Raw genomic sequence first — 22625 nt, 5'->3', positions numbered from 1 at the left:
TTAAACAGGTTTTATCAACCTGTTACTGCCCTGAGGTTTCTGAGAGTAACATTCTAATGTCTTCTCCTGTTTATGTGATTTTTAGTTGGTTTATTGTGTATAAAAATCTGAAAAGAAGCTGCCTGATCCCAGGATAGAGCCACAGACTGTTCTGTCAGTACTTGCATCACTGAAAGTATTCCTTGAGCTCTCCTGCATGAGGTGCTGGTGTAAGCACTTCCCAACCTGCCTCTCTCTAAATGAACTGTGTTGTTTGAAATGGTATAAATTGTAGAACTTTTGGTTCATTTTGCCTGTACTGAGTTAATGCACTAGAACTGGTAACACAAGTTCCTTACCTAAAGGAAAAAGTTCTGCCAACAGAGGCCATGCCCCTACTCCCAAATATTTTTGGAGGTGTTAGGTTTAGCATAACTGCTAAAAAGTTCCTGAGTAATACAAGTACGTGTGTGCACAATCTTTGCGTGTCCCTTTGTCAGGAATAAATTGTCTCCTTGTGCTGCAGGCTCTGCTGGCAGGGAGTGGAGGTTTCTGTGCCAGAGGAGATGCACTGGCCCTTTCTCCAGTCTCACAGGCCAGGAGGAGAGAGATGCCCTTGCCCTGTCTCCCATCTCATTACTATCAGCAGCAGCAGCAAATACAGCATCTGAAAGGTCAATCCTCAGGCTTGGGTGGCTCCCTGCTTCTAGTAACACTTGGTTAAGGTGTTGAAAAGAGGCTTCAGCTGTAACAAAGGGGGAAAGTTTGGGCTGGTGAAGCACTGGGGTTACTCTTGCACCTGCTGGCGGAGACCAAGCTAACAGTAGTTGGCCACAAGTGAGCAGCAGGAAAAGCCAGGGGTACAGACAGGGTGAGAATACCCGAGCAAGAATAAAGTGCAGGATCACGAGTGTGGTTCCCACAAGAGGTTGGCAATATGGCACCTGCCTTCACGGCAGGGGGGGGGCTGTAAGTGAATGCTCAAGCTAGGGTTGCTTTTGTTCTTTACTCCTAGAAGACCAGGGACCAATGTGAAATGCTGAATGGTTCTCTGAGGAGTTCCAAGCCATCTGTGAGCCTCTCTACTCCTTAAATGTTGTGGAACATTTAATGCAAGTAGCATGGACTGAACGTTGCTGGTTTCTGTCCCCTCTCTGGTTCCCCGGAGGTTTAACATGGTGTCCTTGGCCTGCTGGGACCTCATTCTGCTTGTGGAGATGTGAATCTTTCTGCAGAGACGGAGCAAACAATCCTCAAACTCCAGCAGCATGTGCCATGGGCCAGTTTGCACGTGTTGGCTGATGGTCAAAAGCTAAAGATTCACAGCAGAAGAATACCTGACACATTGGTGTGTACACACACACTTGCACACACCCAAAACCAACCTTTTGCCCTAGTGCAAGAAAGACAAATAAGATTTTCACAGCCAGCCCCACATATGCTCCATCTGTTACAGTAACTACCTTAACCTCATTAAGGGGCTTGTTACTAGAGCGGGTGTGACAGCAACGTGCTACTTACACAATGGGAGGTTTGTTTTTCAGTAATTCGGTTTTCATGAGATTCCTGTGACAATTGCAGAAAGCTGTGATACTGACCCATTAGCACTTTCATGGAATTTTTCATTTATGAATGTATTGTTCTTTCAAACCAGCTGGGAATACAGTGAGTAAGTGTCTGATTTTAGCAAATGTGGTTTGTATGTGTATGTTCCGTAACCAGCATAAATCCTCTGGCTGGTCTGTCCGTACCCCGGAGGTGGAGGAGCAGGGCTGTGCTGATCTGAATATGCTGGTTTGTGTGGATCAAAACTGATCTTGTAGTTCTTGTAGCTGGTAGGTCTGTCTGTCTGTCCAAACACAGCCCTGTGCTGCCAGCTACGCTAAAAGCACTGCGTTTTTGTTGGGTGTAGAAAAGTCTCCTATTTGAGTTCAATGTTGGGCCACTTCTAGAAAAAAGGCGAGGAGGTGGAAGTGAACTGGATCATACGCAGTCAGTAGCAAATCCTGGCTATTTTGAAACATAAATGTTAGTTTCTACCATTTAGGTCTGCCACAGCAACAGTGTCTCAAAAGCCTGTTGATGGAAATTCAGTTAGATTTTCTTCAAATTTAGGAAACATAAAATCTATCACAGGTGTGAGGAAAAGCCTTATAAATTCTTAGGCCTCTCTTGATTCATTCTCCACCATGTCCATTTAGGACTTAAACACTCCTGCTCTGCCCTATCCCCCTACACGTGACCCTGCCTCCCTGAAAAGTTGAGGGCGACTCATGGCCCTCAGGTGGATTTGATTTTTGCTTAATTAGAATGCTGTGTCTCCCTCCCCCACCCCCTGTGCTGTGCTGGTTGAGCTCTTCTCTGCAGTTTGGAAGCTCTGAGCCTTGCTGAGGAGCAGGATCAGCAGAACTCCCTGCCCACTTTTGGGTCCAGGTTCTAGGGTGTTCAGGGAAAACGCCAGGAGCTGCCCTCTGAGGATGCCGTGGACACGTGGAGCGCAGCAAAGGTAAGGAGTACTCGTCTGTGCAGTTGAGTTGGGCAGAGCTGGAGAAGGGTTAGGACCTTCTGGGTGACACAGGACTTATCTGTGCCCCAAGAGCAGGCAGGTGGCTGCTGCCTGCACGGAAAGCTGAGCTGCCGGCCCTCTGAGGGGAATGGCTGGAGGCTGTTCACTGTGCCTCTCGTCTTGGGGGCTGTTGGGTCTGTAGGGTCATTTCTGTGTTTTAATTACCCTTAAGATTTGGGGGCAATCAGGGCAGAACGTGCCCCACCTTGGCAGCGTTTGGTTTGTGGTGGTATGGGGCCTGCTGGGCCCGCCATCTTGCAGCACAGGCCTCGGGCCTGGCCCCCGCTGCTGGCAAACACAAGTGGGTGGCTGATGGCAGGAGGGACAGTGGCTGGCAGAGCATGAGGCACTCGGAACTGTGTGTGTTGTGTGTTGAGATGTTCAGCTGGAACCAAAGGCACCCATGGCAGGGCCGGGATGGCAGGTGGTGTCTGGGCAAGCCAGGGTGAAGCGGTCTCCAGGACCCCAACCTGGCAAGGCGCTGGACTGACCTCTTTCTCTAGGGACAGCCCCTGAGGAAACCTCCCCAGAGTCAGGGCCTGGGTGACCTCCCAGGGACCGTGCTGGTCTCTTGGTCCCTGCAGGCAGAAATGGTCAGAACATGAGCTCCTCAGCCTCTGGGGGTGTGTCAGGGCAGTTTGCTGTGTTGATTTCTTGCTATATTTCTCCTAACAAAAGTAAGCAGGCTTTGTAATTTCTCTGCTATGTGTTCTTGCAGGTGCTTTTAAAACACCTTACCTGTGGGGCTGTTTATAAGCATTTTTTCCTGCAACAAATCTTCCGCTTTGTGGTGTTTAGTTTATTTGCATTGGGATACTTTAATTATGTGGAAATCTTCAAGTAGGCAGGAATCAGTTCAGTAGATGCGGTGTCAGCCAGTGGGCTGTGCCTCGGTCACCCTGGCTGAGGGGATCTGTGTTTCTGTCTCACAGAATCAAAGCCAAAAGGACAGCCATGGTAGTGCCTCCAGAACATGCTTGAGGCTAATTCAGGGAAATAGAAACAGGTGCCACAAGAACAGCAGAGGCACGTCAGGTGCCTTTAGCTATTTCAGCTAATAAGCTCCCCTGAGATACCTTCCTTTCCACTGCTTTGCTTTCTCACCTGATACCTGTCCATAGGTCCATAATGGCCAAGAAAATGGTTACTAATCTCCTAAGCAGAGGCCCTGACTAAGCGGTGACTCTGTGCAGTGGAATATGTTTGTTCAACTACTCGTTCTGAAGAGACCAGACACAGGAAAGCCTTTAAATAATTTACAGCTGGTACCTGTTGTGTTGTTCAGAAAGAGGAGTGGGCTGCAGAGGGGGGCTGTGCATGGCTGCCTGAGGGGTGCATGCTGCTCTGGGGCAGTAAATGCTGCCCTCAGGGTTGACTGAATGGTGGTCTCCTGCTGAGGCCTCCATTGACTTCAGCTTAGCTCTTCTCTGCGTTCAGCTGTGCTGGTGGGCACTTCCCCTCTGCCGTCTCATTAATGTGTCAGCCATCAAGGCACAGAGAGATCAATATTCATTGTGCAAAATGGTTTCCCACGTTGTGGTAGATTACAACGTGTCTGTGATTCAAATGCAGAGGAGGATGGGGAGATGTGTACAGGTGTCATTAGGGCTGATTCGTTTATGGGAATGAATCTCCTGAGCATATCAAGAAAACTTCTCAAGCGTTATGCCTCCATAAAATGTTACGAGGAGTCAAATGTCATGGTGTTAATGCCCTTGGAGTTACCTGTGCTCCCCTGTAGCTGGCTTACCAGTGTAAACAACAGACTGCTCCTCTTGAGGGATGCTCACCTCATCCCCGAGCCTGAATGCTGAGCAGAGCAAGCACAAGCTCTTCCTGAGACTCTGTCTTATTGAGACTTCCATGGGAGCGTTTTACAGGGTTGTGTGGGAGCTGCTCCTGGAAGCTCAACTGTGACAAAGGTTCGTGGCTCACCAGAGCAGGGAGCTGGTGAGTCCCATGCTATCTCTGCACTGTAACCGACAGGCTTAGTGCTAAGGAGACAAGTCACTCCTGGGCTCAGGTTAAAAGTACTAACCAGAAGGGGTCATGGCCAGCTCTGGTTTTCTTTGTTCTGCTGAAGCTCTTAAATAGGTGTGAATGAGAATATGCTGTACGTGGGAGTGTCTGCCTGGCACAGAGCTGCTCAGAGCTCCCACCAGGCTCTGTGTGGTGGACAGGAATGGCACCAAAGGGGCAAAAGGGTATCTGCTGCTCTCCTCATCTTTTGAGGTGACACTGCTCAGTTTCTCTGGCTTCTGGAGTCTTGACCTGGCCAGGCCAGAATTTGTTCCTGGCAGATCTTGTCCTGGCTCTCTTCCCAGCACTGCTAGGAATGATGCATCACCTCTTTTGACCTGCCCACAGGCCCAAGGCACGTTGTCAAGGCTCAGCCTAGCCAGATGACATCAACCCTGTTGTATACAGCCTCAAAAAGATGAATGCACTTTCTAATAACTGTCTTGCCTTCCCGTTCAGTGCTCAGCCCATAAAGTGAGATTTGCTGCTGTCTTGTTCTTCATTATCACTGTTCATACTTATTTCTGGGTATCCGGTAACAGAAATATTTCCTGGGTTAGCATCAGAGAGTTCAGCTCTGTTTGGCAACTCGTTAATAATAGGGGTAACTCTTTTGCCCTAGACAGTACACTCTAAGGGTACATCTGGGACATGCAGTAATGTTACATGTTAATTATTTGCTATGACCTGAAAGGAAGTTTGCATCATGTTCTGAGTAATAGGTTCATGGTGTTTCCTGCTGGGCTTTGTACTGTTGATGTAGCAGGAGCAACAGCAAAGCCATTGCAACAATAGCAACCACACAGGGAACAAAAGATCTACAAAAAATTACATTAGGAAGAAGTGACTGCTTAGAATTTATTTCTGGCTGGTCCCAAAGCATCATCATATCCTGAGGAATAACCTGCTAGGATAAATCTTGAATATAATGAGTAAACAATAGTAAAAAGTGTGACAATGTTAGGTAAATTTGCGTCCAGATGTCAGTGCTTGTCATGAGCAGAACTCTGTCTTTAGAGGGTTTTCTGTTAAGAATTGTATCATTCTTACCTGCCTAATGTAGAGCAAAGCTCAGCTGTGAATTTGTATGGTGAAGAGTTACTGACTTAAAGGTGTATTGCAATGGCTGTACATTCTCTCATGGTGTAACATGCACTTCTCCCCACTCAAGTGCTGAAAGCTTTGGCTCAGGAAAAGACAGCTCTGCTGCCCGTATCAAGAGTGGTTGCAATTTTGCTGTAGGAGCAGGAATGTGAGTGACTAGATCACAAAGCTGAAACATCTTCTGTGTGGTGGGATGGGGCTGGCACTTTCAGGACGAGCATGAGAACTTTATGACATTGGTCTGTTACCTCCAACATTGTTCCCTAATCAGCTGCCTCTCTGTCTTGCTGAACTGGAAACACAGAGTGTATTTATTGACTCTCAACTCTCTGATCTGGTTATTATAAATCTCTGCCCTTTGGAGGCCGCTGCCCCTCAGTTATGAGAACCTGATCTTGCTCATTCCCAGAACTGCACTGCAGCTATTGATCTGTTGCACTGACTTGACAAACCTGAGTGAAACATGGAGCTAAAATTTCATCCAAATGTCAACTGTCTCCCTGAATTCCCTTTCTGGAGGGAAGATTTGCTGGGCAGAGGGTAGCCCAAAGAGTACTGGTTAAACGTAAAATCCATGGGAATCCTTCAGATCGAGATATCAAATAAAAGCAAGCTACTAGTCTCATTAATTAGAAACACAGTGTTGCGACAGGGTACAGCCCACACCTATGTTTTGCTTCCATAAGGACTTGCCTTAGGAGGTACCTGACTCTTGGGGAAGGTACAGTGTGAATTGGGGTGGCTCCTGTCCCTGCTGCAGCCTCTGCTGGGGCCCGGGCAGGGCTCTGCTGCTCTCAGGGCTGGCATGTCCTGCGCTGCCCCAACCACTGCACCAGCTCAGCAGGTGGTAACATACTCCCTTTCCTTGCAAGCAACCTCATGTGCCACTGCTCAAGACAGAGATGGTTCAGGGAAAAGCTAATTAAAACCCAGTGGCCAGGGTACGGTAGTGCGTGAGCATGAGCAACGTCCTCTGCAGCTGCAGAGAACTGTTCCCCTGACACCAGGTGCAGCCGGAGGTTACATATTTCATGGTGATCTTTCAGTCCTGGTTGTATGAGTGGTTGTGAAGATGTCAAGGGAGTGAAGTGTTCGTTTAATGAACTCCACCAACATTCAGAAGTCAACACACATCCCTGAACTCTCTGGACTAGCTACCCAAAGCTGCAAGCTGGTGCCGAGGAGATGGGCAAAGCAAGCTCAGAAGGTAAAGGAGGTCTAGCCAGGAGCTGAATGAGGGCACGCCGGCCAAAGACATAGACCAATTTATTAATTATAGTATTTTTACACTCATAAATAGTAAAGGCAGCTTATACCAGTGGAGGGGTTCCCCTTCACCCTCACTTCTGGGACACCGGAGGAAGTGTGCTTGCCAGGTGGGAGCAGGGCAAGAGAGGAAGGCCAGGAGCTGCCAGAACAGCAAGTCTCTGGAACCACACAGGGATCAGCAGAGCAGGCTGCTCCGAGAACCTGGCCTCTTCTCGGGCATGGAGAGCTGCCTTTCCTGGCCCTCATGCCCAGGGACAAGGCTGGGAGATTGGCATTAGCCATGCAGGGGAGAGTCTTGGGGGGAAATCAGGCTTTCAATCAATATACAGAATTTCCTCTGGAGGTTACCACATTGGCAGCATTGGTGATGCTCTGTATTCAGCAGCTGGAACATCAACCTGAAGCAGTAGGAAACAGGCTTTTTCTGTATGGGTACGCTGTACTGCTCCTTGTCTAACTGGGTATGTGCTCAGAGCTGCTAATTATAAAGTGAGGCACCTCTCAATGACAACGTGGTGCCCATTATAAAGGTTCGCTATTGTGGAAAACCAGTCAAAGGCTAGTTATGTTGTATGTGCTCTGTTGGGCTGCAGAGATAGCTGCCTTTCCAACACATCAGGATTTCCCTAAAACATGCAAATATCCGTGGAGGTAAAGGCTAAATTTGGATATTAAGAATTACATATGGTTTAGGTTACTTTGTAAAGCATTTTCTTAACACACCTCCACCAGGTTCTTTTCTTGCCTCAAATGATTTTCGAGCCAAGCCCAGGATGGGCACACTGGTCTTCAAAGATCCTGAGGATGTTTGTTGAAGAAGTTGTTCAGTTTGGAAAAGCTACAACACTACAATGAACTAGTGGCTCAGGCCTTGCTGCCTCCTGCAATCCACCTACCTGAAGGTGACATTGACTTTGACCTGTGCCCCAGACCAACGCAATCAGGCAGCTCTGTAGTTCCCCTAAATCGTATGTTGTGCCATGTACTCCAGATCTGCTCCAGTCCTGGCCAGAGCCCCCATCTACCCAGCTCAGACAGAGTGCCCAAATACCAGAGAGCCCTGGCACAAAGAGGTATGAGCAAGGAGGTGGTAAGGCTGGAGCATGTACGTACAAGGCAACAAGTATTCTCCATTCCCACAAAGCAGTTCACAGGGAAGGCAAGACTGGTGAGTCTGGCCTTGCAGAGGTGAGTCCACGTGCTGGTCCCCTTGCTGAGGGCAGGTTGTACAGAGGTTCAGTTCTGGAGGAATGGAGTCAGAGCAGCATTGTAGGATCCTCATATCTGAAAAAAAGCCCAATAGGACGGCATCTCCTCCCTCCCCAATGAGAGGGACTGTGACAGGCTCATTTGTTCCAGCTGGAGGCAGCAACTCTCCAATACACTGCTGAAGCTGCAGCTTGGATGCTCAGACGTCCGCGTTGCCAAGAATGAGTCCCATCCTGAGGAATGAGGGTACAGTCACAAGCACACAAGAGCCCTGTCAACTGTCAGGTGACTATCCACACGTGGACCTGAACAGCCTTCCTGACCACAGCAGGTATTCGTAGTTCAGTGCTGCTCTAGGCCAGCCTGGAAAAATGCTTGTACTGATTGAATACGAACCAGTTATCTCCTTGTATACGTGAGCAAGGGTGGCACAGCGTGCCCCCAGCAGTGCTAGTACGGGTAGCCTTTGCTGTAAAACTGTGGAGGGAGGCTCCCAAGGTCTGGCAGATAAGCCGTGTTCTCATCCAGGTGGGAAAGGGGCACTGTGTCCTCCTCACTGATCTGCCGGTCAAACTCTGCCTTCAGCGTTGGCCGCTGGTTGTCGGGGAAGGCCAGAGAGAACAAGGCTTCAGGCTCACAGACAAACTTGTACACGTAGCGCTCTCCAGCCACCTGCAGGGAAGATATGAGATGGATGTTGCAGGCACACAAGCAGCACCAGGCAGTGCTCCTCAGCAGTGGAGAAGGCTTGCAAAAACATCTGGCCCATTGCGTTGGCCCATCTGGTCTCCTGTGGAACGGCTCCTGGGAAATGGGATGCTGCCAGCTGGCTCTTTGTCCAGGTGACAACAGCATCAACAGTCCCTGGCAGGTCTGTGCTGTGACATAAGTACACTTAACAATTATCCTCTCCAGTGCCCTGGATCTGGAAGAGACCGTCCCTGCCACACAGGACCAACCCCCAGGCAGCCTTTCTCTCACCAACAGCAAGGCTAGACTGTATGTCCCTGCAGCTGCACAAATTCCAACCCCCGTGACTGCAGACACATACAGGAAAAGACAGAAATCATGATTCCCCTTTGTTTTATTTCCCATATGTTGCCTAGATTCAGCTCCTTTGCACCCTCCTCATTTAAGTGCTGCAAAGGGAAGTTATGGGGAAAGAAAGCTCAGGATGCCTGGCTGGCTCAAGTGCATTCTGGATCGTTAAGACTTGCCTTCTCAAACAAGAGAAGCATCGTTAAAGGCATTTTATGTTTTTTAACTCTGGCTGCTTTGCAAACTGACCTTCTGCATGATGCCTTTCTCGTAATAGTAGCGAAGGGATCGGCTCAGTTTGTCATAGTTCATGGCTGGTCGGTTCTTTTGGATCCCCCACAGCCTGGCTACCTGTAGAATAAAGCATCCCAGGGCGTGAGTCTGTGAATCCAACCCAAAGGCAAAAGAACATTATCCAGCTGATTCTCTTTTGAGGAATGGTACCATGACCCATACTATTATTTACAACGTTTAAATAATAGACTCAAACAATAATTATTTAGCAACTTTTCAACAAGAAGAGTAGAACTCAAACTGAAGCAACCTGTATCACAGAGAGGAATTCTCCTTGCCATTACGGACCTCATTTGCTGTCACCACTTCTCACTGTCCAGTACTCTGAAAGCTTGAGGTTGCTAAAGCTGTGACACTTAATAGTCAAGGATGACATTTTTACCAGAAGCCCAAGAATAAGGGAACATCTCCACTGGAAGACCTACGTGCCGTTCTTCCTCCTACTACATGATTTTCAGCTTTGTTCCTGAGACTCTGAAATTTGTTGTAATCATATGCCAGCCCACCAAAACAACTCATCTGCATGAAAGCACCCATAAAGATTGATGTGTAGCAAGAACAGTGCTAAATGCAGCTCTAATTGGATATGCTCAAAGCATATCTAATTGGATATAGCTCTAAGATATGAACAGATACTACAGGTGCACCTGCCAGATATTGTCAGGTATCATTGGATTTTTTGGAACATGGCAGCATTAGAAATTACACCTTAGTTAATGTAATTTTGCTATACAAATATATTTAGACTAGGTCACAGTTTCTTCCAGATTTTTATGAAAACTTCTGTGATCAGTAGGGCTCAAAACTCCAAACCTCAGCGTCAGCCTCAAGTATGGAATGTGATGAGGCAGCACAAGTCACTGCAAGCTTGAGAGTGAAGTGTCTAGGGAAATGGAGGCAGTGGGTAATTTGACTCACTGCATTGCTGAGACTCTAAACTTACAAGCAACCTTTCTTAAAACTGGTATTTTTGACCTCTTTTAAGAACTTTGACTTGCTGCAGAGTCCACTGAGTACCACTGGTAGGCAGGAGCCTTCACAGGGCAGAGGAAAAGTCACTTGGGAATTTGCAGCCTCAGAAATGCTGGCTGCTCCCCCAGAGCCTGTAGAGAAGCTAAGTGGTTTCACCTCTTCTGGCTCAATGAGCTTGAACTCCATCCCTCTACCAGTCCAGGCAATGAAGTGGGAGTTGGTCGGATCATCCAATAAAGCCACAAGAAATTGCCAGAGCTGGAGAGATCCCCGTCTCTGGTAGGGAGGTCCTTCCCGGTACCCTCCGGCTTCCTGTTTGATGTCTCCTGCTGAGAAGAACAAACAAGGTGTTTCTAAGGGTAACAGTGCACAAACAGTTGCAGAAAAAAAACACATCTCACAAATGTTTACCTGGAATATTTCAGTTCACATAAAACAGAGTGGCTAGTTCACCAGCAGCTCTTCCAAGAGGAGCTCTGGTGAACCTCACAATTAAGCTACTTATGCTAGATGGCCTTTTTGCTGTTAAAAAAGGTCAAGAAAGAGGATACCAAAAAGTCAGGTATGAACCACAGCTAACACACCTGCAAGAACACAGTGTAATGAACTATGGAGACAGTGATCAAGTGGCTAGCAAAGATGCTAGGTAACCCTATCTTACACCCAAACTGCAGGCCATTCTTTCTCCAACCTTCAAATTTTTCTGGAACAACACAGACATCATCAGTAAAGGACCTCATCTGCTTGTCATAGCTGCAGCCTGAAAGAGAAAGCCACATAGGCAGTCACAGACAAGGACAGGGTGGTGCCAGAGGGCAATGCAATACAGGGAAAATAAGAGAATCACTGAGTTTCTTACCCAATGTATCTTCTGTAGTTGAATGGCTTGGATAACTCTCAGCATTTATGTACATGGAAGGACAGCCAGGAACATCTACAGAACAATTAACAAATGCGTAGCTTTATGTATCAGCCATCCCACCACAACTTCATCATGCAGATGCCAGATATTGTCAGGTATCATTGGATTTTTTGGAACATGGCAGCATTAGAAATTACACCTTAGTTAATGTAATTTTGCTATACAAATATATTTAGACTAGGTCACAGTTTCTTCCAGATTTTTATGAAAACTTCTGTGATCAGTAGGGCTCAAAACTCCAAACCTCAGCGTCAGCCTCAAGTATGGAATGTGATGAGGCAGCACAAGTCACTGCAAGCTTGAGAGTGAAGTGTCTAGGGAAATGGAGGCAGTGGGTAATTTGACTCACTGCATTGCTGAGACTCTAAACTTACAAGCAACCTTTCTTAAAACTGGTATTTTTGACCTCTTTTAAGAACTTTGACTTGCTGCAGAGTCCACTGAGTACCACTGGTAGGCAGGAGCCTTCACAGGGCAGAGGAAAAGTCACTTGGGAATTTGCAGCCTCAGAAATGCTGGCTGCTCCCCCAGAGCCTGTAGAGAAGCTAAGTGGTTTCACCTCTTCTGGCTCAATGAGCTTGAACTCCATCCCTCTACCAGTCCAGGCAATGAAGTGGGAGTTGGTCGGATCATCCAATAAAGCCACAAGAAATTGCCAGAGCTGGAGAGATCCCCGTCTCTGGTAGGGAGGTCCTTCCCGGTACCCTCCGGCTTCCTGTTTGATGTCTCCTGCTGAGAAGAACAAACAAGGTGTTTCTAAGGGTAACAGTGCACAAACAGTTGCAGAAAAAAAACACATCTCACAAATGTTTACCTGGAATATTTCAGTTCACATAAAACAGAGTGGCTAGTTCACCAGCAGCTCTTCCAAGAGGAGCTCTGGTGAACCTCACAATTAAGCTACTTATGCTAGATGGCCTTTTTGCTGTTAAAAAAGGTCAAGAAAGAGGATACCAAAAAGTCAGGTATGAACCACAGCTAACACACCTGCAAGAACACAGTGTAATGAACTATGGAGACAGTGATCAAGTGGCTAGCAAAGATGCTAGGTAACCCTATCTTACACCCAAACTGCAGGCCATTCTTTCTCCAACCTTCAAATTTTTCTGGAACAACACAGACATCATCAGTAAAGGACCTCATCTGCTTGTCATAGCTGCAGCCTGAAAGAGAAAGCCACATAGGCAGTCACAGACAAGGACAGGGTGGTGCCAGAGGGCAATGCAATACAGGGAAAATAAGAGAATCACTGAGTTTCTTACCCAATGTATCTTCTGTAGTTGAATGGCTTGGATAACTCTCAGCATTTATGTACATGGAAGGACAGCCAGGAACATCTACAGAACAATTAACAAATGCGTAGCTTTATGTATCAGCCATCCCACCACAACTTCATCATGCAGATGGAGCACAAGTCTTATAAGGAGTGGCTGAGGGAACGGGGATTTGTTTTCACATCATAGGAGCACTATGATGGTGTTAATGGAGAGCAGCAGCATTTGAACGTTTACTACAGCCAGTGTCTCACAAATGTCTTTTCATATGCGTTAAGTCTCTCCAGCTTTTTCACATCGTGATAGGGCATTCTCACTAACAGTGAGAAAACAGTGAGTCTGGGCACTGCAATTTGTATCTTCTGTATCTTGCATTTTCTGAATCAAACTTATTTTCCATCCGCAGCTGAAATGGAAACTGTAACTGGGAGCTTTGGAAAGATTTACTGTACATTTCCCTCATACTCCTGCGTATAGCCATTGCTTTCTCTCAACATTTTGCTGATGCTAAGGGCAGAAGGGGACTCTGAGCTGACAGACTGTGTATTATTACAATTGTAAAGCATTCTTCTGGGCTTGCACATTTTCTTTCCCTGTCTGGACAGAAGAACCCAGTGGAAGTGTAATATCAGCATAGTCACAGTGGTGGATTCTATACCCTCATAGGAGCTTTTCATCTATTTCTGCTAAAGGAAACAATTCAAAATGTCCATTAAAATGCCATGAAACAAGAAGTAACATTCCCTCTGGAAGAGGGTATTGTGATGTCAGGGTAGCAAGCCTTTGGACAGATCAGCTGAAAAAATAACATTTATCCCTTGTGGAAAAATAAGAGCATTACCTGATTGATCTGGTACCTAGAAAGCTACTTTTGGAATCATAAACTTTTTTCTCTTGTGATCCTCTGAAATCTCTGCTGTCTCCTCTGTGTGCCCTGTTTCTATAGGAAGCAGAAGGTGGAGGTTGACACTACAAGAGGCACAGAGCAGCACTTCTGCACGTGGCTGAGTGCTCTGTGCTTATGCCTGAGCTTGGAATTGGGCAGTTTATTGTTAGCCACTTACATCTCTTCAGACTGTTTTAATTTTAGACTTTTAGATCTGTTAGTCAGAACAGAGCTGGTTTATCTTCTGTGGTAAGCTCCAAAGTGGAGCATCAGGTCTCTCTGTGACCTGCTGCAGCCAATTTCCAGTGGGTGTCAGCTGCTGGTGAGAGACCTCAGCAGCGAGAGCTGACACCCACCAGCGGGGCTGGGTGAGCTGTGTCTTTGCCTCCGTTTTGTGAATGAAATTCTTCTGCCTCCAGTCAGGGAAAAGGCACAGGGCCAGAGAGCATCAAGAGCTGCAGCTCAGGGCTGTGCAGTGCAATCCCTACACCCAGAGCAGCTTTCTTCTGCCAGTACTTGCAGGTCCCCTCCTGTTGCAGAGATCCAAGGCAGTTTTTCTGCATGAGCACCAACATATTTGACTCCTTCCTTTCTGCTGTCATTTACAGAATGTTTTCGGTATAATTTCTCCAAAGCTGACCTCACTTCTTTCCCTTTCTACAACCTACCAGCTCACACATCTACCTGAAGACAAAAGCTCCCTGTGAAAGTGGGAATGCCTTTTTCTCTATTTCTGATGGTGTGAGCCGGCTAATTATGAATTTTGAGAGTCTCCCCAGTGGCTACTTATTCCCTTGGAAAAAAATGCATGCCTTTAATCTAATGGCTTTATCATCACCTGCTAGCTCCTATAGCTTATCAAACCTTTCCACTGTATACCAGAAAGTCCTTCTCAGAACACAGTGTAGGAAGTGAATGTCCCAGCCTTCTCTTGGATGCAGTTTCAGTGGACGGTCTGGCCCAAGCCAGACAGAACTGTTCACATTTCTTGCTCCACGGACAGTTTCCCAGACCACACGCACTCCTGAAGATGAACCAGTACTGTTTCAAAGCCCAAAGACCACCAGTGTTCACCCAGGAGGTTGGTCACCCCCACTGATGCCCCACTGCAGTCAGGAATAGCTAGTTCTGCCTACCTGAGTCGTAGACGTAGTCCACCTGCTCCTGCTTGACAACCACAGCTGCTGGGTACTGATGGCTGCTGCCTGCCCGGTTCGCTTGCTCGTACCTTGGGTCGTGGTACTCCTGTTTGAAGCCCTGGTGAGGGTACTGGAGGCAGGGCTCAGACATCTGGCACTGGTGGGCAACGGGATCTTCCTGAGCCATGCCCTGGGAGGAGGGGAAGGAACGGCACATCTCCACAGGTGGCTGGTACGCAGAGCTGAAAGAAAGGAGAGGACATGGGATGGCTCCTTTCTTGGCCCTCTGATCCCAGCCCGGATGCAGGGCAGGCTGAGAGACAGAAAATTCCTCGGCCTCAGCCTGTTACTGGGGCTGTAGGAGCTGCACACAAAGCTGGGGAAAGGAAGGGACCCCAAAGAAAGATGTTTCTGAGGGCAGCTGCAGGGCCCATCATCCACAGAATCTGGTGGGCTTAAGGTTAGAGACTTCTTCAAAACCTAGGCAGCAGTGGTGGGTCCCGTGTACTTCAGGGGGATCCTGTGATTGCTGAAAACTGAGCACTTTAATCTGGATGCTGCAGCCCCTCCTCCCTGAGTCTCCAAGGAGGGCAATCCTTCTTGCCAATGGCTGCCTGCTCCTGGCAATAACTCACCTGTTTTCCTTGAGGTATCCACAGCTGGATGTGGGGTGGGGTGGCCCCACAAGGGTCGGGAAGCTCCTGTCCTGTCTAGGGAACTGTTGGAGCGGTGACTGTATCGGGGTTCCTGGGTTGGGGGACTTGATTCCAACTTGTCTGGGTTGATCATAGGCACTGGGACAGTCAAACAGATACGGGAGCATTACAGTTCTCCAAGAAGGACTTGTGGCAGCACCTGGGGAGAAGGTGTCACAGGCAGACACGCTGTCCCTCTGTGCAGCCACCTAAGCCAGAAAACTCCCAGCATAAACTCCTTCCTTTCTGATTATTAGTTGCCCTCGTGCACAAGAGCAATAACCCTTCAAGCAGAAAACTGAGGAAGGTGTCTGCACTGAAGAAGCCGTACTATAACTCGGGCAAGTAGCTGGGGCTGTGGGCAACAGCATCAGGAATCTCCTTGGGGGACAGATTTTGGAAAGCAATGGAGAGGGAGGCACGTGACAGATGCCAAGACTGCTCTTAGCATCAGGACAGTGAGGAATAGCACTAGGGAGAAGAAAAAAGAGGCAAACCCAGATCTACTCTGCACAGGCCTGAGCTGACCCACCGGTTAATTTGTGTTGCAGCCCATGTGTAGCCCTTACCCAGCAGACAGACCAGGTTGTTCTCATAACACTTCACTATTAGATAATGCAGGAGCACTTGATTTCATAACGTGATTCCTGTCCCTCCCCTGTGGAAGCTGCTTTACCTGGCGTAAAGGCACTGCTCGCCATTGCGGTACTGGAATGGCTGCTTGTGGTCGCAGGACAGCGTGGGGTCTGAGGAGGGACTCTGCGGCTCCTTTTTAATCTTAGCAGGACTGTGAAAAGCTACTGAGGGAGAGAAATGAAAGATCAAGTTGGCACTTTTCTTGGTTATGGAGAGATATTTTTATCAGCCAGTAAAAAGTCAGTTGAGATGCCACCACCTCGCCCTTGGTCGGATGGCTCGGAGAGAAACAAAATACCAATATGCAAAACTGTTCACTAGACTGTTCTGAGCTCTGCCCTTGATTTAGTAAAGTCTGTTTAATACATCAACCTTAAAAGACCAAATCTAAGGTAGTGTTAACATGCTCCATGATAATGCAGAGCACTTTGAAAAGGATTTAGAGTGGGTATTTCCTAACCTGTCCAGGGCTGGGCCAGACATTTTCTGTTAGTTCATAAGGGGGCACACACACATAATCTATTTTTCATAACGTAAAAGCAAAGTTTTGATTTGGATCACACAAAATACTTTCATGGACATAAGTGGCAAGCGTGTCTTGAGAGTAGCATTACCATGTGGCACTGCATTGAATTACAATGCACTAATATTGAACACATTGAACATTTCCTGGTAGTATCGTTGGTCCTGTAGGACAATAATTGTAAAGTTTTCATAGACATAGCTACAAAAGCTGAAGGTTTTCTGTGGGGAAAATACTATTATATGTATTGCATACTATTACAGGCTGACACCATGCTAACTTGCTCACAAACACATTACACAAGTAGTGCTTTAAGAAACACCTAACCAGTTCAGATAGCGAAAACCACTTTTCCAAAGGAATTGCATCAGTGTTACAGCACAGTTCAAAACAGAAGTCTGACTTCTAAGTCCTTGCATTCACTATAATACACCTCAAAGTTTGAAGAGCAGCTTGCAGTTCTCTCAGTAGCCTCCCTTTGAAGAATCTAATTTCATTAATTGTATCAGGTTTATACTTCAGCACTCAGGAAAAAGGCCAGGCCCTTCTACAGGATACTGAGATTCCTGGGCTGGAGGCTGCCACACTCAGCAGTTGCCCTTTTCATCTCCAAATGCAGTTTTCCCTTTGATGGATCTCTTCTGTGTTAAAAGCCCAACATGCCTGAATGTGGGACTGGGAGAATCTGGTACCTGCTGTGTTCCTCCAAAACACAGTCCAGAAAAAAAGCGAAAAGGTTCCTTTTCATTTTCAGTGCACTGCTCTGTGGTCATAGCTTGATGCAGATGAGGAGGGATATTTCTGGGCTGGTTAGGATTTCATGAATAACAAGTGTGGGTTGAAGTTTACCGCACAAGGAAGTAGGATGTGTGTATTGTTACTTCTTGTGCTTAATTAAATCCAGCAGGGAGCAAAACTTCCTTCACTAGTTCCTGAGAAAAGTTTATCCTGGCTGAAGGACACAGTAAGCATCTTCTGCCTTTGCCTCTGGGCTCTGCTGCTGCTGTTAGGTCACTATTTAGGAAGGAAAGAAAAGTAACCCGAGAAAGGTACCTAGGTGTAGCCTTGTTTTTCAAACAATGGAAATATCTGCCCTGCAAATCAAAACTGTAAGCTTGCTCCAGTCCTCCTCAGCTTACTCCCACCTCTTTGAGCTGACACAACGCTGCTTACAAAGCCTGGGATGTTCAGAGCTGTGATTGCAGTTTTAAGGATGGAAAGTAACCTCCTCATCTGTTAATACTTCATTTTTTTGCTGACTGACTTTATTTTGGGACTGACCTGAACTGTATGTGCACCAGCTGTCCTCAAGCCATTCTCCTTCACATAAAGCTCTAATTGTCCCTTCAGAAGTGCTGCAGCAAGCAGCTGTCAGAAGGGCTGCTGCAGTCTCTCTTAGCACAGGATATTAAGGCCACTTTCTATTGTGACCATCCCTAAACAAAATTAATTTTCTCAGCCAGAGGGGAAAAAACCCAACCAAACCCAAACCTGACTCCTTTTCCCTGCCTTCAGTTTCAGCCTATAGGAGAAAAGCCCATCTTTACGTCATGCCAGCACCCCAAGGGACTCAAACTGCCTGACAGAATCAATATAAATAAATGAATCCATAAAATACCAGAGCATTATTTTGTTTCTGGCTCCTAGTCCTTCTCAGGGACAAATGGCTCAGCTAATGCTGGGGCTGCCTGTTCACAAACAGCTCTTGGCACCATCCAAGCTGATGGCAGGTGTGAGTGTGCTGACCTGGTGGGGCTGCCCCTCACCAGGGTGCATCCAGTATCACAAGCGTGACACTACTGCATCCGTGCAAACAGCCCAGGCCCAGGGAAGGGCTGAAAGAGAAAAGGGTCTTTCTATGTTTGGGGCATCCATTTTCCTTCTGTCTGCAGCACTTCTTCACAATGTGTAGAGTAAACATCATCTAAAAGTACTGATGTGTCAGCTGAGTCTCCAGGGAAAAAAAAAAAAGTAATAAATTGCTCTGTCCAGTACACTGAACTCCAGTGAAGTCTCAAGAAGCTAGATGTACTAGGAGCAGCCAGTTCTTTGCAGCCCCTAGTAGGTGGAACAGGCTCTCTCATTGCAACTGGCTCATTCATTCATTCAAAGTGAAGCATTGGACCAGCCCTCTCCTCAGTTCTAGGTCAAAAAGAGGAATAAAACAAGATATACGACTCGGAGAACAAGCCCAGCTGTGCTGCAGGGGTGAGTCCAGCAGAAGGAAGTAGACAAGAACCACCAGTAAAAGTGCTTCATTTTTGTTTTCATGGAGAAAAGTGCCCAGGGCAGAGAGGGGTATCAGCATAGGAAGGGCACCAAAGTTGACTGCACCAGCTTTAAGTGGACATCTGTACTCTCAGTTAGCTGCCAGGCAATTATATACCCAGGGAACCGTGAGGCATCTTCTTGTAGCATCAACATACTTGGCAAAAGTCAGGCTCCAGGTTCCTGCAGCTGCTTGCAACACAGAGCTATTCAGAACAGTCTGTCTTCACTTCAGGTGTGTAGTCTTAGCTCAGCATCAGCTTCCAAAGGAAACGGTGGCATGCTGTGAGGTCTGGCTGAAGCAGGCCCGGTGTGGAAAAAGCAGAGCTGCGTGGCCATTGAGTGGAAGGTTCCTGTACGTACACTTGTACCTGTGCAACGTTCAGCTCCTTTGGAAGGTGAAGTGCTTTGACCAGTTGTACGGCCTGTACACCCCTGTGTGAACACACACAATCTCTGTCCAGTGGACAGTTCCTAAGAACGGAGAGCAAACAGGCTAGGGAGCACAATTCCTCAGGGATATTGTACCCTTGTGCTATGCCAGGCAGCAGACAAGCCCATCTGGCAGCAGATGCTCAGCCAGAGACCACGTAGGTGAGTGGAGCCCCCAAAAAAACCACCTGCAGGAGACACAGCACCAATAATTGCACGTACAGGCTAATTTCTTTTGCTTTGGGAGGAGTAATAGCACAATTTTACTTTTGATTGTCACAGTCATGCATTTTCTCAGCTGTTCAGGGGTGCCTAATTATTCACAGGTACACCTACTAAAATACACATCTGTTGAAATCACTCTGATCATTTCAGATGAGATCACATCTGAAATCAATCACATAAGGGACTGTGGTAGTTACCACCTCACAAAGATACTTTTGTATTGTCCAGATGTAGACAGTCAACCTGTTTTTTTGTCACCATCACAATGCAGAAATGAGTACCTTAGCCTCAATATGTGTTGCATTTAAATATTTGTTTGGTTTAAGTGTATCCTGCCCTTCTCCCCCGGGATGTGCCGTCGCCCCCGTGCTACTTACAGTTTTCTGAATGAAAGTCAGGCACAAATTGCTCATCACTGTCTGGAACCTGAGCTGCAAGGGGAGAAAAGGAAGGCAGGAGGAGGAGAGAGAGGGGAGATTTAGATTTGGCACTTCGTATGGTATAATTAACAGTAAGGCAGAAATAAGTCTATGCTGGAAAGAGCTGAGCTTTGTGCTCGGATGCACTTTAGTGACTAAGGATAGTTTCCCTCTGGGATTAATCATTACAATTCTTCTGCCTGCAGATTTACCCCTTAACAGCCTGCCAGTTTGCTTCTTCCTTACCTTGGAAATAAGAACAGCAGCAAGTTTATTACCTCAGGGTTCACAGTTTTCATTAGAAACATAACATGCAAGGATTTTTAAGCATTTAGCATAGGAAAAGCAACTAATAAATTTGGAAAGGCTATGCCAAAGTGATGAGTAGAACAGGAAACAGCTATGCCTTCATATACAATCTTTTCAGTAGCTCCAGCAGCAGTGAATGGCTTGGCATTAGTGGAATAGGCTACAACTTGTAAATCAGCAGAAAGAGAACATATCAGAAGAAAAAAAAAAATTATCTGGTAGCAGGAGAGGGAAATTATTAATAGTTTCTTGCGTGTATGTGCGATTTCACAAATGGGAAACGTAAGAGGAAGTGCTGGTGTAGTCACAGAGAACCTGACAGCAAACAGCTGTTCTTTCCCCACAAATCAGTGCAGTAAAGCTTATTTCTAGGCACCTGCCCTGCAGACAGCACTGTTAGTACAGCTCCAGTATAACAGCAAGGTCTAAGATATTTGAATTTTTCCAAGGTTGTCTAAAAAAAGCCATCTGAAAGTCTGCAGAGGCCTCATTTGCCGTGGAACAGCCTACCTCACTGGAACAAGTTATTGCTGAACGTGGCAAGCATTGAAATAGTTAACAACATTAGCTTCTTAGTATTAAGAAGCTTCAGGCTTAATAGCTCCGTTAAAAAAACTGGTGAGGCTCTTGTGTGTTTGTCTGCTGACTTGAAGAGTCAGCACACTTTATAAGTTGAGCTTCTTCATGACTCAGGGGTTCATATTTATTCTGGCGAAAGCAGCAGTTGCAAGAAGAGAATTTAAAATTTTAATATTCAATATCTACTTCATATAGTTGCAATACAGGTAGACATTTTCTTGTTCTCCCCAAATCAGCATCTATACTTAAAACAACTGGGATAGTTGTTTTAAGCAGACATTTAAAGCCCAGCCCCAGGTTTATTTTAGTCACTCAGACTGCATGCATCAACCTCGCCATCTCCCACACCTTTCCAAGATCTGGAGCACCAAACCTAAGCCTTTCTGACCAAGGATACACATTTTACACATCATTTACTAATCATGTATAATAGCAGATTAGCTCTTCCTACACAGTGCTCTGAGACCACGTGCGACCTTCCCTTCACCCCAGGAGACTTATGAATTCATTCCACAAACACTTTGCTATATATTGTAAAAGATTCTATGCAAAGTCTTTAGAATAGAGACCTAGAAATATTAGAAAGCCCATAACTGAAAGTCCACCAGAAATCAATTCTGCGACAAATTTATCTTATTGGCAGCTTAAGGTTTTTGAAGATTTAAGAGAAACCTGTCTCAAGTGTGTGTGCATGTTTAGCAGATCTATTAGATAACCCACAATTAATAGCTGTTTTTCACTACAGCAAATTCACTATACTGTTTAAAACTATTTTCACTTGGAATTAACAGGACTCCTTAGGATTTGAAATTTTCTCTTCCTTGAGGCCAAAAGGCAAAACAATTTAGACACCAAACTGAAACAGTATGTAAATTCCAGGAAGGTCCCTTCAAAGAATTAACTTAAAAAGAGAAATAATAATAATAATAATAATAAAGTTGAGAAGGACTTTATTCCCCAAATTAAAAGAATAGCTTATTGTTTGTTTAAGAAAATACCGACGTTCTGGCAAGCCACGAAGATAAGTGAGCAATTAGCATAAAATTCAACCAGTTACAAGTAGCCTGAAACAGAAATTGTAACCGGGAAAGCGGGCCGGTTGCCAAGTCCCATTCATAAGCAAATACCCGGTACAATAGTGTGATTCATGCGGCTTCGTTTACACAAGCCAGAGGTTGGCGAGTCTGAAAAAAAAACCTGCTTAGTGTTCTGGAGCTGGGCAAACACAGCAAAGGAGCAGGACAACCCTCCAAAAGACAAACAACCGAAAGAGGAATAAAACAAAACAGAGTGAAGGGGAAGGGGTTTACCTTCTGTCAGCCAAGTCTCCTGGAAGTGGCTCAAGTCCTGGAAGAGTTCTGCGTGAAAAGGGAGAGGTTTCGTCAATGGAGAGCCGGGGAGGGGGGACACCGGGACGCTCCAGGGATGGAGATGCCGGGCGGAAGGAGGAGGTGGGGGTGGAAGCGCAGGGGGAGGACTCGGTCCCTGCCCAAAAAGCCTTCCCGTCCCCGGCCCTCCCTCCACCCCGGGCCCCCGCTACCTTCCGAATCCCGCGCCGGCGGCAGCCCTGGCTCCCCGGGTCTCTTCCTAGCGCCCATCGGAGCTCCGCCACCCGGAGCCCGGCCCGGAGGCTGCTACGGAAAGAGCATATGGGCGCACGGTCACTAACCGGGGCGGTCCCCGACCGGAGCGGTCCTTAACCGGAGCGGTCCCCGGTCCGGAGCACCCCCCCCCCCCGCCCGGCGGAGCCGCCGCTCACCTGCGGGAAAGTGAACGGCACCTGCTGGTCCAGGTACCCCTTCATCCTGCCGCCCGGGCGCTGCCTCCGCGGCCGCGGGGCCGACGCCTCTCGGCGGGCACCTGCGGAA

At 47.0% G+C, this 22625-nt stretch overlaps 1 protein-coding gene across 4 annotated transcripts; it reads right to left on the bottom strand.

Moving 5' to 3' along the window:
* Window positions 1-6898: 6898 nt before the first annotated feature.
* Window positions 6899-22619, bottom strand: ETV4 (ets variant 4). Of its 4 annotated transcripts, XM_014959055.1 has the most exons (12): window positions 22517-22619; window positions 22298-22391; window positions 22068-22115; window positions 19828-19881; window positions 16043-16166; window positions 15307-15465; window positions 14669-14913; window positions 12635-12709; window positions 12467-12535; window positions 11932-12101; window positions 9434-9535; window positions 6899-8818 (listed from the first exon to the last, which is right to left on the bottom strand). In XM_014959055.1, the coding sequence occupies exons 1-12, from the start codon at window positions 22559-22561 to the stop codon at window positions 8597-8599; spliced, it is 1407 nt and encodes a 468-aa protein (XP_014814541.1). In that variant the 5' UTR covers window positions 22562-22619; the 3' UTR covers window positions 6899-8596. The 4 variants fall into 4 exon arrangements, with proteins under 4 accessions (XP_014814541.1, XP_014814538.1, XP_014814539.1 ...); XM_014959052.1 differs by lacking the exons at window positions 11932-12101; window positions 12467-12535; window positions 12635-12709; ... (5 more) ...; window positions 22298-22391; window positions 22517-22619 and adding exons at window positions 10607-10779; window positions 11112-11210; window positions 11310-11424; XM_014959053.1 differs by lacking the exons at window positions 11932-12101; window positions 12467-12535; window positions 12635-12709; ... (5 more) ...; window positions 22298-22391; window positions 22517-22619 and adding exons at window positions 10607-10779; window positions 11142-11210; window positions 11310-11424.
* Between the last annotated feature and the right edge of the window lie 6 nt (window positions 22620-22625).

This window comes from Calidris pugnax, unplaced genomic scaffold (assembly GCF_001431845.1).
Source record: "Calidris pugnax isolate Ruff unplaced genomic scaffold, ASM143184v1 scaffold341, whole genome shotgun sequence".
NCBI lineage: Eukaryota > Metazoa > Chordata > Aves > Charadriiformes > Scolopacidae > Calidris > Calidris pugnax.
Note: the sequence above shows the minus strand (reverse complement) of the source record. Positions and strands in the feature narration are given on the sequence as shown.

Coding starts and splice junctions, on each gene's coding strand:
- ETV4 (XM_014959055.1), bottom strand. CDS start 22,561: ATGAAGGGGTACCTGGACCAGCAGGTGCCGTTCACTTTCCCGCAG. Junction 12,536..12,634: donor AACTACAGAAGATACATTGG/GTAAGAAACTCA, acceptor TTTCTCTTTCAG/GCTGCAGCTATGACAAGCAG. Junction 12,102..12,466: donor TGTTCCAGAAAAATTTGAAG/GTTGGAGAAAGA, acceptor TCTTCTCAGCAG/GAGACATCAAACAGGAAGCC.